This window comes from Rhinolophus ferrumequinum, chromosome 23 (assembly GCF_004115265.2).
Source record: "Rhinolophus ferrumequinum isolate MPI-CBG mRhiFer1 chromosome 23, mRhiFer1_v1.p, whole genome shotgun sequence".
Taxonomy (NCBI): domain Eukaryota; kingdom Metazoa; phylum Chordata; class Mammalia; order Chiroptera; family Rhinolophidae; genus Rhinolophus; species Rhinolophus ferrumequinum.
Window position 1 is genome coordinate 23,041,033 of NC_046306.1, and position 17,980 is coordinate 23,059,012.

At 36.6% G+C, this 17,980-nt stretch overlaps 1 protein-coding gene across 1 annotated transcript; it reads left to right on the forward strand.

The window, feature by feature from the left end:
* Positions 1-9,327: 9,327 nt before the first annotated feature.
* DEFB116 (defensin beta 116) lies at positions 9,328-16,628 on the forward strand. The gene is made up of 2 exons (XM_033094469.1): positions 9,328-9,370; positions 16,405-16,628. The coding sequence occupies exons 1-2, from the start codon at positions 9,328-9,330 to the stop codon at positions 16,626-16,628; spliced, it is 267 nt and encodes an 88-aa protein (XP_032950360.1).
* Positions 16,629-17,980: the final 1,352 nt, after the last annotated feature.

Here is a 17,980-nt window from a genome sequence, read left to right on the forward strand (position 1 = left end):
CCACTAAGAAAATTTCAGACACATAAGTCTGACAATTAAGTTTGCAAACTCATCCTAGAAAAAGTGCTACATACCTCACTGCTGAATATCACTACGGTCACCTTCAAAGTACTCCCCTTGGGAAGCTATTCACTGACACCAGGGCCTAGTCCACCCTTCAAAGTAATTTGGAACTCTCTTGAATGGCCATCAGAGCTCTCGTCATTGAATGTCATCAAAATGTCTTCCTTCCAATATTTCCTTTATCTTCAGGTAAAGAAAGAAGTCATTGGGAGCCAAATCAGGTGAGCAGGGAGGGTGTTCCAATACAGTTATTTGTTTATTGGCTAAAAACTCCCTCACAGACAGTGCTGTGTGAGCTGGTGCATTGTCGTGATGTAAGAGCCATGAACTGTTGGCAAAAATTTCAGGTTATCTAACTTTTTCACGCAGCCTTTTCAGCACTTCCAAATAGTAAACTTGGTTAACTGTTTGTCCAGTTGGTACAAATTCATAATGAATAATCCCTCTGATATCAAAAAAGGTTAGCAACATCGTTACAACAAGTTCGCAAACTTAGTTGTCAGACCTCAAGAGACAAGAAGGCCAAAATCTTGAACAGACATTTCATAAAATAGAATAACCAAATGACCAATTATCATAAGAAAGGGCTCTCAATTGTACTGTTATTAAGGAAATACAAATTAAAACCACACTGAGCCACCATTACACGTGCACACCAGAATGGCTAAAAGTAATAAAGACGGACAGTGTATGTAACACATAAAATTAGTCCCATCCTGAAATATTGCCATTTGTGACAACATGGATGGATCTTGAGAGTATCACGCTAAGTGAAATAAGTGAGACAGAAAAGGACAAGAACCCTATGATTTTTGCGGGATATGAAACTGAAAGCGACAAACATACAAACTCCTAGACACAGACCCCAGTATGGTGGTTGTCGGAGGGGAGATTGAGTACAGGGAGAATGCAGAGGGGGAAGCGGTGAAATACATGGTGACAGGGGGACATTGGACTTTGGGAGGTGAGCACACAATGCACAGATGATATATTACAGAATTTTACACCTGAAACTTATATAATGTTACTAACCAATGTCACTCCCATAAATTTAATTAAAAAAAGAAAAAGATTAGTCCCATCCCTCAGCATGCCCCAGCAAGGTTAGATCAAGTTCTGTTTTCCACAATCATTCTTTCTTTTGATACTATTTTATAATAGCAGATTCTCCATCCAATTTGCATTGGAGTGCTGATTTCTCTTTGAGCTTTATTAATACTCTATGCATCCAACAAGTCAAAAAGCATACATAATAAAGCCATGATTAATAGTATAATAGTAAAAGTTTAAACGAATATTGGTTTTAGGTGAATAGCCTTTGAAAACTATCGTATTAGTGATGCACAAAGCAGATTCTTGCTTAGTTATGCATAAGAATTCACCTTTACCATATAACAGCTTTACAAATTGTTGATTAGTTTTAGTAGTTTGTTTTCCTAAATGCTTTACAATTTCAGAGTTATTCAACAGCTTAATCCAATTGATATCTAAGGTGTATTCAACGTGTGGGGATTGATAGTCTAAAGGATTATGAAGAAATTTTTCTTGCAGGGTCCAACATGTTTCCTGTGAATGTCCATTAACTATGCAAGTTATATTACTATTACAAGTTAAACCAGTGCCTACAGAAATAGTCCCATGTTTCCAGCATAAGACACATTATCTTATATTACTGATTATTAAAGGTTTATTATGAGATAGTCATTAGAGGGCACATATAAAACCATTAAATTGTAAGGAAGTGAGCTCAGTTTGTCTCAAATCTTGAGGACAAACATATCCAATTAGCTATTCCTCACATCTGTCAATATCTATAGTAACATTCCAATCATACGAGTAGTACCTATCTGTGTAGTTGTCTCTGAATGACAGGCACTCATCTAACACATTTGTTGCATGTTAGTATACCAGAAAACTTACATCCTTTAGTCAAATTAGTTACATTGTTTCAATTTTCAGTAGTTTCAGTCTGCAAATTCCTTGCAGCTTTCATATACATGATATGATCAACCTCTTTACATCATCCTTAATTCTTTCCATAGATAGTACCGTGCCCAATACCTAATTGTTCCCATAAGAAGGTAGAATCCTATAGTTCAGCACTAGTAAGTATATCCTGTGATGGTTGAATAGCTAGTTGTTTGGTTATACATGGGAGGGCTTGTGACATTTCCTTAGCTATATTTTGTTGCAACAGAATTTCATTTTAAGCTTTCCAATCCCAAACTCTTCCTCGGTTTCATTCAAATATTGTTCCTACTGCTAACTCCAGTATTAGACCATGATTCCATCCTGTTTGCCTCTGAATTACACGTTTCTACAATAGTCCAAGGTAGTATTATGTTGTTTGTCAGTATTTCTATATTATAAGAGTTTGCCATTTCAGTCCTGGTTCTGATTCTTCCTAACATAGAACTAAATGTTTCTTTCAGTTCGATCATGGCCCTTTTGACTCTTCCATAAAAATTTTCTAAAATGGTAAAGTCCATTGTGTCCAAGTAACATCAACTCTTATTAGCAGCAGTAATATTAAGAGATACAGTTCATTTAATTCTCCTAAGGGCCTCAAATATGAGAACAGAAGATTGCGAAGTTATAAATAGGGTAAATTCATTTTTATGGGAAGATAGTTTTTTTGAGAAACCTTTTGAGAAACCAATCCCACCATTTGGGTTCAGATATTTTTTCTCATCTTTATATCTATCTTTAGTTTTGTTAAACCAGGTCTCAATGGCTATAAAAGATAATGAGCAGTTGGAATCCTGTGGAATATAATTTGAATATAATTATATTTAGCTTGATGAATTAACAGTTCCTTCTGATTGGTATATTCAGTAACACAATAGGATGTGATATTTAAGATTATATTATTTAATATTTGGGTAATATTGATTTTAGTCTGTGGGAAGATTTGAAATTTTTTATTTCCTTTAAGTTTAAACCACCCAATCAGTGGGTCTGAAGTGTTATAGACAAATAAGGAGATTTCTTGAGACTTTACTCCATATTCAGGACAATTTTGTCCAAAGTTGGTACAAAATCCCATTAGGTAAATATACTTATGTTTTTAAAAAATACTTATTTTTAAAGAAGGAGGAATAAAACTGTAAGCTTACTGTTTAACTGGTACAAAATAGAAGATTAAAATTATAATGGTCAGGATAACTTAAAAGAAAGTAACAACAGTCTGTCTCTCTTGCCATCAGACCACTAGAAACTCTTTTTTTCTTCATCTTGCATATTATTTTACGTTACTTTCTGGAGAATATAACTGAAGGTCCTTCTTGAGAGTTACCATCCATTCAGTCATAGATGCTGGTTTCACATGTGAAGCATGCATCCAGCTGTGTTGCTTCTTCACTTTGACAGTGGTGTGAGTTATCAACAGTACCTGGTATGTTCTCCCCAGCACGATGACAATCCAGCCTTGCCATTAGAACACTGTGATGTACACTGTCTCCTAGTCTATACACACACCTTCTCAAGGGGAAACTTCCATTATCTGGCCACACGGTGGTGTAATGAGCTTAGGGAAACAAGCAAACCCTTCATAGCTGACCGAGTGCTTTGCATTGTCAGGTAAAGAGCTGGTCTTAACCCCTAAATTCATAGAGAGGCCAAACATTAGCTCTAAGGGAGAAATACCATGCTTGCTAAAGAGAGTTAATCTTGATTTTCATAGAACCAAGGTAAGGCTGTTGGTTACCATAAGCCAATGGCTTAATATAATTTAGCCAAAAAATTCTTTAAGGTAAGGTTCATTCATTCCACTTGTCCAGAACACTGGGGATGATAAGGAACATGACAAGTTATTGGTATTTGTAAGGTTTTATAGCACCCCTGAGTTACCATAAAAACAAACTGACTGTCTCTACTGGATTCTAGATATCCAAGAATTACAAAGATTGGGATGATAATTCAGTAAGGCTTTGATCATGATTTGAACTTCTGCTTTAGCCAATGGGAATAGTCCTGGCTGTGCAGACACCATACATACTATCACTAAACAGTATTTCTTACCTTCTGATGGCAGAAACTGTACAACGTTCATTTGCCAACAAGTCCTAGGTAGTGTGGGCCTCAGTGGGCTTCCTTGACATACTTTGGTATTCCCTGTAAGGAAATTTTCTGACAAACAGCACATATTTATATTACTTACTAAATTAATTGGTCCTTATACAGGAGTAGTGTGATTCAGAGATTTTCAGTATGTTTATTTTGTTTGAATGATGTTACTAGTTAGATGGCATGAAAAGCCATGTGTGCATACAATTTGAGTACAGGAATTGGGTAATTCCCATATTCTTGTGGTGTTCTTTTTAGCTCCCCTTGATTTCCAGTTCTCCAAGTTTGGGGGAGTTGCATATTTCTGAAATTGTGAATAGGAGTCTCTAGATAGAAGTAATGGGACTTCAATTTTCCCAGTCCAGATCCGAGTCAACATTTTTGTGCAGATTTTCTTTTAGATATTTCATCTTGTCCGGTAGGTGGTCTACAATGAATTTTGTAGCTCTGTTTGGGAACTTGCAATAACTGTAATAAATCAGCAGTTAGTTTCCATGTGGTATATTAGTTTTCATTGACGTTAGAAAGCCTCTAGTCTTCCAAATTTGGTCTGTAATAATCAGGCCCCGTACACATATTTACTGTCAGTATAGATATTCGCTTTAAGACTGGTGGCCTAACGTAGAGCTCTCATAGTAGCTATGAATGCTAATTTTATATTTGTGAGAACATACCCTCTAAAACCTCATGAGGACTGACTATTACGTTTTAATATTTGCTTTTATATAACACATAATATGCTTTTATATTTCCTCATGTGTCTCTTGTACAAGATCCTTTAGTGAACTATTTTAAGTCAGCACTGGAAATAGAAATATCAGACATAGCAGACTGAGGTCAAGTATCTTCTATAACCGCAAGGCAGTCTTTTTTAGTGCTTATTTAGGACCTGACAATTGAACAGCTGGGTTCAAAAAGTTACACCTGACTAGAATAATATTAGTATTAGTCAAACTCTGTATCCATTGAACACTGACTCACCATGCTTCCCTTCCTGTCCCCTCCCAGCCCCTGGCAACCATCATTCCACTTTCTGTCTTTGAGTTTTATTACTCTAGGTACCTCTGTAAGTGAGAGCATACAATATTTGTACTCTTGTGACTGGCTTATTTCACTTACCATAGTATCTTTAAGGTTCATCCATGTTGTAGCATGTATCAGAATTTCCCTTTAAGGCAGAATAATATTGCATTGTATATACACATAACATTTTGTTTGTCCTAACTTTTGGCTATTGTGCATAATGTTGCTATGAACATGGGTTCACAAATATGTATGTGGATCCTTACTTTCATTTTTTTCTTTTTTGTATATACCCAGAAGTGGAATTGCTGGATCATATGGTATTTTATATTTTATTTTTTTGAGGAGCTGCCATATTGTTTTCTATAAGGCTGCACCATTTTATATTCCCATCAGCAGTGCACAAAGTTTCAATTTCATCATTGCCAACATTTGATATTTATTTATTTAAAAAATAAAACTATCCTAATGGGTGTGAAGTGGTATCTTATTGTGGTTTTGATTTGCATTTTCCTAATGATTTGTGATTTTGAGCATCTTTTCATGTGCTCTTTGGCATTTGTACATCTTCTTTGGAGAAATGTCCATTGAAGTTCTTTGCCCACTAGGTTGTTTTTTCCTGTTGTTGAGTTAGAGGAGCTCTGTATATATTCTGGATATTAACCCCTTATTAGATATATGATTTGCAAATATTTTGTCCTATTTCACAGGTTGCCTTTTTACTCTTTTAATAGTGTTCTTTGATGCCCAGAAGTTAAAAAAAAAAATTTTTTTTTAATTTAAGTGTTTTTCCAGGACCCATCAGCTCCAAGTCAAGTGTTGTTTCAATCTAGTTATGAAGGGCTCAGCTCACAGTGGCCCATGTGGGGATCGAACCGGCAAACTTGTTGTTAAGAGTACCATGCTCTAACCAACTGAGCTAACTGGCCACCCCAAGAAGTTTAACATTTTGATCAAGTCCAACTCATCTATTTTTTCTTTTATTGTGTATGCTTTTGTTGTAATACCCAAAAAAATCACCACCAAATCTAATGTCATGAAGCTTTCTCCCTAAGTTTTCTTTTAATTTTTATACATCAATTTTGAGTTAATTTTTGCATATGGTATAAGGTAAGGGCCCAAATTAATTTTTTTTGCATGTGGGTATCCAGTTTCCCCAATATTATTTATTGAAAAGACTGTTCTTTTCCCATTGAATGGTCTTAACACCCTTGTCCAAAATCATTTGAGCATATATGTGAGGATATATTTCTGGGTTCTCTGTTCTATTCAGTTGGTCTATGAGTGTATTTTTTTTAATGTATATTTTAAAACTTATTTCTAATTATAGTTCACATACAATATTATATTAGTTTCAGGTGCACAACAAAGTGATTTGACATTTATATACCTTACAAAGTGATCACTACATTAAGTTTAGTAACCATCTGTTACCGTGTAAGTCTGTCTTTACACTAGTACCATACTGCTTTGATTACCATAGCTTTGTGGTAAGTTCTAAAATCAGGAAGTATAAGGCTTCCAATTTTGTTCTTATTTGAGATTATTTTGGCTGTTCCGAGTCCCTTGAGATTCTATATAGTTTTTTATGATGAAATATTCTATTTTTGCAAAACAATAGAAAAAATTTCTGGGATTTTGATAGAGATTGTATTGGCATCTTAAAAATATTAAGTCTTCCAATCCATGAACATGGAATGTCTTTCCATTTACTCGTGTCTTCTATAGTTCTTTAGAGCTGTTTCCTTTCTCTGTTTGGACTTATTTAAAATGGCTTATTAAAAGTCTTTGTCTAGAAGGTCCATTGACATTTTTCACAGAAATATAACATATAATCCTAAAATTTATATGGAACCATAAAAGATCTTTGATATTCTCAGAAATCTTGAGAAATAAGAACAAAGTGGGAGGTATAACGATACCTGACATCAAATTATACTACAAGGCTACAGTAATCAAAACAGCATGGTACTGGCATAAAAACAGACACATAGATCCATGGAACAGAATAGATAGAGAGCCCAGAAATAAATCCATGCCTATATGGTCATTCAATCTACAACAATGGAAGCAAGAATTTACGATGGGGTAAAGACAGTCTATTCAATAAATGGTGCTGGGAAACCTGGACAGACACATGCAAAAAATGAAGCTCGACCACTTCCTTACACCATATACAAGAATAAATTCAAAATGGATTAAAAACTTAAATGTAAGATCTGAAACCATAAAACTCCTAGAAGAAAATATAGAAAGAAACTTTACAGACATTACCCAGAGTAAGATTTTTACTGATATATCCCCTCGGGCAAGGGAGGAAAGAGAAAAAATAAACAGGTGGGATTACATCAAACTAAAAAGTTTTTTCACAGCAAAGGAAACCATCAATAAAACAAGAAGGGATCCTACTGAATGGGAAAAGATATTTGCCAATGATATATCTGATAAGGGGTTAATATCCAAAATTTATAAAAAACAAACAACTCACTCAACTCAACTCCAAAAAACCAAACAACCCAATTAAAAAATTGACAGAGGACAGGAGGAGACATTTTTCCAAAGAGAACATATGGATGGCAACAGATATATGAAAAAATACTCTAATCATTAGAGTATATACTAATGATTAGAGTAAATACTCTAATCATTTCACTAATCATTAGAGAAATGCAAATAAAAACCACAATGAGATACCACCTCACCCAGTCAAAATGGCTATCATCAATAAATCAACAAACAGCAATTGCTGGCGAGGCTGTGGAGAAAAGGGAACCCTTGTGCACTGTTGGTGGGATTGCATATTGGTACAGCCACTATAGAAAACAATATGGAGGGATCTCAAAAATCTGAAAATGGAACGACCTGATGATCCAGCAATTCCACTCCTAGGTATCTATCTGGAGAAATCCAAAACTCAAATTCAAAAAAATGTTTGCACCCCTATGTTTATTGCAGCACTATACACAATAGCCAAGACATGGAAACAACCAAAATGCCCATTGGTAGACAACTGGATTAAGAAACTGTGGTACATTTATACAATGGAGTATTACGCAGCCATAAAGAACAAGGAAATCTTACCATTTGCAACAATATGGATGGACCTAGAGAATGTTATGTTAAGTGAAATAAGTCAGACAGAGAAAGACAAATACCATATGATCTCACTTATATGTAGAATCTAAAGAAAAGAATAAATGAATGAACTAATCAGAAACAGTTTCAGAGACATAGAGGAAAAACTGAGGGTTGCTAGATGGGCGGGGGGTGGGGATATGGGGGAAGGTGAGGGGATTAGAAAGCATAATCGGTAACCACAAGATTGTCACCGGATCACGAAAGTCAATTGGGGGAATGTAATCAATAATGTTGTAAAGATTTTGTAGGGTATCTGATAGACACTTGTCTCATTAGGGAGACCACCTCAGAGATGATGTAGATGCCTGATCACTGCACTGTACACCTGAAGCTAAAGCTGAACAAAAATGAATGTCAACTACAAATTTATATATATATGTATATATTTACATATATACAAATATATTTATAAATAAATAAATAAATAAATAAATAAATATATATATATATATATATGTATATTTACGAGAAGTGGAGTACAGAATTAGGAATAGAGACAGTGGAAATGTAATGGCTGTATGCAATATCAGAGGGGTAGTAGAGAGGGGGAGGGGGGGCTATCACTGTGTCGGGGATATAAATGATAAATGTCTAACTATTACATTGTTTTGTACACCTAAAACTAATTTTAAAAAAAAGACAAATGTTTTTAAAAAGATTCTTTATTTCTTAAATTATGTATTAGTTTTCTCATTGCTTGCTTCATTCATTCATTCATTCATTCAAATTTGTTTCACACAAAATGCCAGTTGGCTCTAATTTGTCTTTGTTTCTCACTGGCAAGGAAGGCCCACCTTGATATGGGGCAAATCTTCCACAATTGCACAGAGTGTTCAGTTGAGATATATGACGCATGTTATCCTTCTGCCTGGCTAACTTCAGGTATGTCTCATCCCTTTTAGTTCACTGCACACAACTCTGGTCCATTTCCAAAACTAATAAAGGCAGGACACTGTCCTTCTGCAATGAGTTCTATTTGGTCCCCTGCAACACAGCCCTCCATTTTCTCAGGACACGTCAGTCACGAAGCCCTATTTAATGACTATTTCCATCCTTCTGATCCTGGTTCATAAGACTCCAGGTAATTCAGGACTCTGTCAAAAATTCTGGGGTCTTGCATAAGGTATTGGTATCTTGGTGACCTCTGAGATGACTCTTACTCCCATATACTAGGCACTACCTGAAGCCTTTTCTGGTCTCAGATATATTGTGGGTGTTAATCCCAATGTCCACCATATTAAAATCTCACTTGGTTCTGACAAATTTAAGAGGTGCTGTTCCTGGAATAGTGGAGTATCAAAGCATGAAGCATTTTAGGTAGTGTTGTTAGTAAGATGGGAGTTTGATTCATGGGTTAGGTGTGAGACACTGGAATCCAAGTTGGGAACCTATAGGAGGAATCAATGATAGTGTGGGGTTTGGAAAGAGAGTTTGGTGAAGATAGGATATGACCTTACAGTAAGAAATATTGGAAAAATGAGTGGGGATGTGGAGGGGGTGAGCAATTCTATTAGTAGAATTGGGCTGGACTAATATTTTAATGTAATCTGGAGAGGGAATGGTATTTTTGTTGAATGGAGTTGAGGGTGGAGTTGGGTAGAATGGGGAGTTTGGGTAGAGCGAAGTTTGTCGTTGGTCTGTGTTTTGGCTTGGTGCTGTGAATTAGGAGTCAGTGGTTTGGCTAGTGTTATGTTTGTGTTAAGTTTTATAATTGAGCCTTAGGTGGTTATCAGAAGACATAGGACTGGGAGTTGGAGTTAGATGTTTGGTTCAAGTAGGTATCTTACTCAAACAGGGCATATGTGGGTTTTATCTGGGCAGTGGTTAGCTTAGCCTGGGGTTAGGCTTAAGCTTGAGTAAGATGGTCAAATTTATCACTGCAGAGCTGTGGCTATTGAAATGGGGAGAATGAACGCTGGATGAAAAATATCCAGTAGTATTTTCAAATTCTTAAAAAAGTTCCTTCAGTGTGATTTTCAGGGACACTGAAGAATAATAGAGATACTCGTAACTGTAGGTAGAGAGTAGATAAATGAAATCAGAAGTCTGGAATATCTTCAATGTCTCTGTCAAACCTTGGCATGTACAGAGAGACATGGGAGTTGTCTCAATCCAGCCCTATAGAAAACCTAGGTTGTTTCTCCTTTGTTGGGATTGAGTTCAGAGTTACCACATCTAGTGTTTTCTCCCCCTTCCCTTTCTCTCCCCTCTCCTTTTGCTCCTTCCTCATCTTCCTACTTCACATTCTTGTACCCCTTATTCTCACCCTGTTTCATCCTCGTTACTTGAGAGACAATTCTTCTCGTGTCCAGCAAAGCTCAGTTCCCACATTAGAACAGTGGTTAAAACCACAGGTGGGTTTGCAAAAAAACAACCACACAAAAAGGAAGACAGCACTCTATGCTTCAAAAGTTGTACACAGTGTTGCTTCCTTAATAACTACTTAATGTATCACCTGGCAGAATTTATGGGCAGGAACTGTTCTGAACAACCTTTCCTGGGACAATCGTCATTTTTTCCTTTCATCACCCTAAATGTGTACATATAAAATTAAACTGTTTGAAAGCCAAGACTCTGCTTTTTAAATTTATGCATTTCTGGTTGAGCTGAATGCTTTGCACAGAGTAGGTTTCAGTAAAAGTTTATTGACTGAATGAATATATAAATGACTTATGCCTAATAAACATATATAGGTAGGAAGAGCCCTGGGAATTGGGTGGGTAACGATAATATTTGGAGTGCGCAGATGGCAGGAAAATCGTGTATCACATTGATTTTCGCTCTGGATGGAGCTGATAGCTTCTAAAGCATACGTTCAGTTTTTTATTTATAATATTTTAATTTGCTCTTAAAACAAGTCCAATGTGGGAACATGAGCTGGGCAATGTCTATGGGTAAATGTGAAAAGGTCAGGCAGGATTGTCAGGCTCTCAATTCAAGCAGGAGCCCATGAGTATTTTCTTGGAAACTTTTGCACAGCATCCTTGCTTGAGCCTTCTCAAATCAGAATCTCTGGAGACTTAATATGAGCATACTTAACAATCCTCCCAGGTTCTTACAAAATATGACACCTCTTCCTCCTTCATAAACACAGTTGAGATTTTTCTAATCTGATGAAAAACTTTCCCACTCGCATTTCTCCCATAGGGATACCAAGTCCAGAGGGTCAGGGGCAATGCTGGGATTCAAAGGCAGATCTCCTCTGACTTCAATTTGAAGATGGAGGGATCGTAAAAGGTGACATTAACTTGATGTGGGTGTTACAGTTTATCACGATACAAAGTAGTATAGGATTAGAACAGCTGCAGGAGTGAGAAGTCATAAATGTCTATGACAAAACCCTTATTTATTTGTTTAGCCACTGTAAGTAGAATCCTCCTGGGACTGTCTTGACCTGCTTTCCATGTGGAGAGAGTGAGGAAAAGGGAGCCTGCCTGACCCTCATTTTTGGTTTCTATTTCCTATCCATCCTTTGGTCACTCCAAAGAGGAAACCTTGGGTGTCCCAGTTTCCATCCAGTCTGTTTGGGAAAAAATGGAAAGTTCTCCCATTCTGGAGTTAGCCAGAAGAGTGTATCACTCTAGGGAGGCCCCATGCAGAAGTCCTCTTCCTACAAGTATACAAGTTCATAAGTGGCAGTTCTCAAATGAGAGACAGGTTCCTTAATGAGGGTCAGGTAGGAAATGCAGTGGTACATTGATGCTGGAGCATGGATGAAGGGGTGTCATTTTTTTACCTCGGTGAAATTGCAGTCTGGTTGAGTGTCTCCTCTGGATTGGTGTGCCAGTTTCTGGGGCACTTCATATATACACCAGCACCCATATGCTATGGGATGTCTGCCACTGAAGCAATTCTTTTATCTTTCTTTCTCATCCCATTCTCTGAGTTCACCTAAACTTTGAAAATTTTACTTTCTCCTATCAAAAAATTAACAAAGTGCTTTTTTTTTCATGTAGGAAATTACATTAAACTTGTTCTGTCCAGTTTTCACTAATGTGGGTGGGCATTGAGACCTCTGCATGCTTAGTGCTGAGTATATAGCCTGGCACAGAATGAGTGCTGATAAATGAATGTGGAATAGGGGTTGATGGGTGGATGGTTGAAAAGATCCTTGCCTTCTCAAACTATTCCCAAAAAATTCAAAAGGAGGGAAGGCTCCCAAGCTTATTTTACAAGGACACCATTACCCTGATTATAAAACCAGACAAAGCCATTACAAAAAAGAAAATTATAGGCCAATATCCCTGATGAACACAGATGCAAAAATCCTAAACAAAATATTAGCAAACTGAATTCAACAATATATTAAAAGGATCGTGCCAAAAAATTAAATAAATAAATAAATAAATAAATAAAAAGATCATACACCATGATCTAGTGGGATTTATCCCTGGAATGCAAGTTTGGTTCAATATCGACAAGTCAATGTCATATAAACAAATTAAAAATAAAAATCAGATAGTCATATCACCTGATTTTTCAGATGCTGAAAAAGCATATGACAAAATCCAGCATCCATTTACAATAAAAAACTCTCAGCAAAGTGGAAATAGAGGGAACATATCTCAACATATTAAAGGCCATATATGACAAACCCACAACTGACATCATACTCAACGGTGAAAAGCTAGAAGCGTTTTCCTTAAGATCAGGAACAAGATAAGGACGTTTACTTTCACCACTTTTATTCAACATGGTATTGGAAGTCCTAGCCACAGCAATCAGATAAGAAAAAATAAAAGGTGTCCAAATTAGAAAGGAAGAAGTAAAACTGTCATTTGCTGATGACATGATACTATATATAGAGAACCTTGAAGATTCCACCAAAAAACTATTAGAACTGATAAATGAATTCAATAAAGTAGCAAAATACAAAATTAATATTCAGAAGTTGGTTGAATTTTTATACACCGATAATGAATCAGAAAAAGTAAGAAAACAATCCCATTTACAATTGCATCAAAAAAATACCTAGGGATAATTTTCTGAGTAGAGGTAAAATTATAAGACATTGAAGAAATTAAAGAAGATACAGATAAATGGAAGCATATACCGTGCTCATGCATAGGAAGAATTAACATCATTAAAATGTCCATACCACCCAAAGCACTCTATAGATTCAAAGCAATCGCTATCAAAGTATCAATGGCATTTTTACAGAACTAGAACAAATAATCCTAAAATTTATATGGAACCACATAAGACACCAAATAGCCACAGCAATCTTGAGAAAGAAGAACAAAGTTAGAAGTATCATGCTACCTGATATTAAACGATACTTCAAGGCTATAGTAATCAAAATGGCATGGTACCAGCAAAACAGACACATAAATCAATGGAACAGAATAAAGAGCCCAGAAATAACCACATGCCTATGTGGTCAATTAATCTATGACAAAGAAGGCAAGGATATACAATGGGGTAAAGACAGTCTATTCAATAAATGGTATTGGGAAAACTGGACAGATACATGCAAAACAAGATCACCTTCTTACACAACATACAAAAATAAACTCAAAATGGATTAAAGACTTAAATGTAAGTCCTGAAACAATAAAACTCCAAGAAAACATAGGCAGTAAACTCTCTGACATTGTTCTTAGTAATACTCGTATTTTTTTCTGATATATTTTCTCTGGCAAGGGAAACAAAAGAAAAATAAACAAATGGGCCTACATCAAACTAAAAAGTTTTGCACAGCCAAGGAAACCATCAACAAAATGAAAAGGCAACTTACTGAATGGGAGAAGATATTCGCCAGTGATACATATGATAAGGGGTTAATATCCAATATTTATAAAAAACCCATAGAACTTAATACCAAAACAACAATTAAAAGATGGGCAGAGGACCTGAATAGATATTTCTACAAAGAGGAAATACAGATGGACAATATGCATGAAAAGCTGCTCAATGTCACTAATCATCAGAGAAATGCAAATTAAAACCATAATGACATATCACTTCACACCTGTCAGACTGGCTATTATCAATAAATCAACAAACAATCAGCACTGACAAGGATGTGGAGAAAAGGGAACACTTGTACACTGTTGATGGGATTGAAAATTGGTGCAGCCTCTATGGAAAACAGTATGGAGTTTCCTTAAATAATTAAAAATAAAACTACCTAATAACCCAGCAATTCCACTTCTGGATATTTATCTGAAGAAACTCAAAAAACTAATTTGAAAAGATACATGCACTCCTACATTCACTGCAGTGTTATTTACAACAGCCAAGATGTGGAAGCAACCTAAATGTCCATCAGCAGACAACTGGATAAAGAAGAGGTTTTATATATATATATATCTATATATACACACACACACACATACACACACGCGCACACACACACACACAATGGAATATTACTTGGCCATAAAAAAGAATGAAATCTTACCATTTTTGACAACATGGATGGATCTAGAGAATATTATGCTAAGTGAAATAAGTCAGACTGAGAAAGACAAATACCATATGTTCTCACTTATAAATGAAATCTAAAGAACAAAATAAATGAACAAACAAAACAGAAACAGTCTCATAGATGCAGAGAACAAGCTGATGGTTGCCAGATGGGAGGGGGCTTGGGGGGCTGGGTGAAAAAAGGGAGGGATTAGGGAGTACAAATTGGTAGTTAGGAAAGAGTCAAGGGTATATAAAATATAGCATAGGAAATATTGTCAATAATATTGTAATAACTATGCATAGCACAGGTAGGTACTGGCCTGATCAGGGGGATTGCTTTGTAAATTATGTGGATGTTTGACCACTGTGCTGTACACATGAAACTAATATAAAAAATGGTGGATGTCAATTGTAATGGAAGAATAAATACATTTAAATAAATAAATAAATATATAAATAAATGCAAGAAAAAAGAAAATAAAGGTGCTTAAATGCTAAATTATGAATTTTGGACTATCTCTTGAAAAATACCTATGCCGGCAGACATCAATGCAATATGCCACCCTCTCTTAGAAATTCTATCACATAGAGAGGCAAGTGACAGAGAGGAAAGAGCATAAGCTTAATATCATGTAAACCAAAATAAAATCCTAGCTTGGTCAAGTACGAGCTGTGAGAATATGGATAGAACAAGGTCTCTCTTTCAGCTTCAGCATCTTCATTTAAAGAAAGGAGATAACAGCAGGCTTTTGTGAGGGTTCAGTGAGATCTCGTTTGTAAAATACCTGGCACATAGAAGATGTATAGATATATGGTAATGATTGTTGGTATTATTTTCTTTCTAATGGCTCCTTTGTCTTTGAAATTTCCAATGGGTAACTGATACTATTGATGACTAATATTTATAGAATGCTAAGTGTCAGGAACTTTGGGGTATTTTCAGGTGAAGAGCCTGTATACACATGGACATATCTGGATGACTGATACATAGCTATCAATATTCACAACTGGGATTTAGCCTTATATATAAAATGGTTGTAGAGATTGCCTTAATGATGAAGAGCTACAGTGATAGATCCCAGATCTGAATTGAAGTGGCTATTTTCTTTTCCTACTTTTATTTCATTATTTTTAAAATTAGTTTCAGGTGTACAAAACAATGTAATAGTTAGACATTTATCATTTATATCCCTCACACAGTGATAACCTTCCTCCCCCAATCTACTATCCCTCTGACATCGCATACAGCTGTTACATTTCCATTGTCTCTATTCCTTATGCTGTACTCCACATTTTGTGAATATATAATTAAATTATAGTTGACATACAGTATTATTCAGCTTCAGCTTCAGGTGTACACTGCAGTGGTCAGGCACCTACACTGTCCTTGAGTTGGTCTCCCTAATAAGACAAGTGTCCGTTAGATACCCTACAAAATCTTTACAACGTTATGGATTATATTCCCCAAATTGACTTTCGTAACCCCGTGGCAATCTTGGTTACCGACTGTGCTTTCTAATCCCCTCACCTTCTCCCTCATCCCCACTCCCCCTCCCATCTAGCAACCCTCAGTTTTTGAATTGAGGTGGTTTTGACTCCAGATCCTGTGCTCTTAATATTCTTAGGTCTTGTTCTCTTTAAATCATACTTCCCACCCTTATTGTTGTTGCTACAAGGAAATTAACATGGCTATATTTTCCCCAGGTGGCCTGTTCAGATCCTACTATGGCAAGAGCCAGGAACCTTGGAATCCATGCCAGCTTTACCATGGCATGTGCAGAAACGCCTGCAGAAAATATGAAGTTCAATACTTAACCTGCCCCAATGGTCAAAAGTGCTGCCTTAAATTTTCTGTGAAAATAGCTATTTCTAACCACGGGAAGGAGGATTCCAACTCTGACTTCAACTTGTCAGTTACAAACACTTAAAGCTTCTCTGAAATTTGAATATCACCAACCTCACCGTTTCCTGGAGCAATTCCTTCCCCATTCTGGAACACCCTCCCCGTTAAAATGCTTTCCTTCTCACATGTGTGTCTTTCATCTGTGAACAGTCGTCATTGGACAGGGGAAGGTTAGGCTGAGAGCAGCGGAGCCGTGGAATATAGGAAAGGGCACTGGCCGGAACACCAAATAGGATAAGATAGCTAGCTGAATAGATGGTGAGGGTGCTAGGGAAGGGAGGAGATCACATTTCTGCCCTGCTTTGATACCACGAAGAGGGATGAGATGCATTCTGGAAACTGCAGATAGAAGGTGACCACTGGATTGAGTCTGGATGACCCAGTGAACATGGAGGGGAGATCACTGAGTCCTCTGAGTAAACACTGTAGGATGAAGACAGGAATAATAGGGTTGCCTTTGATATCCAGAGAGCTAGCCTGCTCTATTTGGTATGATGTGGTGTCCTCAGGAAGAACCAGAACTAGATAGATGGATGGATGGAATTGAGTGTAGGTATCTGTTGGACAAATGAGGGCAGCATTTTCTAAGCAGTAGAGCCGTGAGAAAGTGGAATCAGCCGGCTTCTTCTTCCAGTTTTGAAGCAGGAGGACCACTTCTGGGTGTGGGACAGAGGTGATGCTGCTCATGGTGTTAGAGAGGGATTTCCAACAGAAGCTGGACTGTGTATTTGATAACCTTTAAGATCCTTTCATTCCCGAGAGTTGACGAATATTGTTTGCCCACTCTAAACATAGCCACAATGAATATTTGGCATGCTATGGAATTTTCATTGTGTTATGTATACTCGTCTTCCATGGCTAATGTTTTCTCTCTCCCCTTCTTTGGATCCAAACTTCTAGAACGAGTATTCCCAACCAAATTCTCTAAGTTCCAGATTCCTAATTTCATCTCAGCTAAGACAACTCTGGCCACTTCACTGAAATGGCTGTGGTTTTGCTCACCAATGCTTTCACTGTTGAAAAACTTGAGTATTCTTCAGTTTTTACCATTTACTTTGCCTCTAGCTACTATTTCACTCCATTGTTCTCAATCCTTCCTTGACATCCTTGTTTGCCATTGCCAGTCCCTGGGTGTTCTTTCTTAGTTCCCTGAGGGGTTTCTTCTTCTGCTATCTGCCTCATGATATTTATCATGTTCCCTATTTTCTCTCTCTTTCCAAGTATGAGATTTTCCCAAAAGATGTCACTTTTTGCAGACACACAGAAAATAGGACGTATCATAGTTGACTAATGGATAAATGAGCAAAAATTAAGCTGTAGCTCCCACTTCTGAGTATATTAGATTTTGTTGCATTATTTTTGGCATTTAACCGAAAA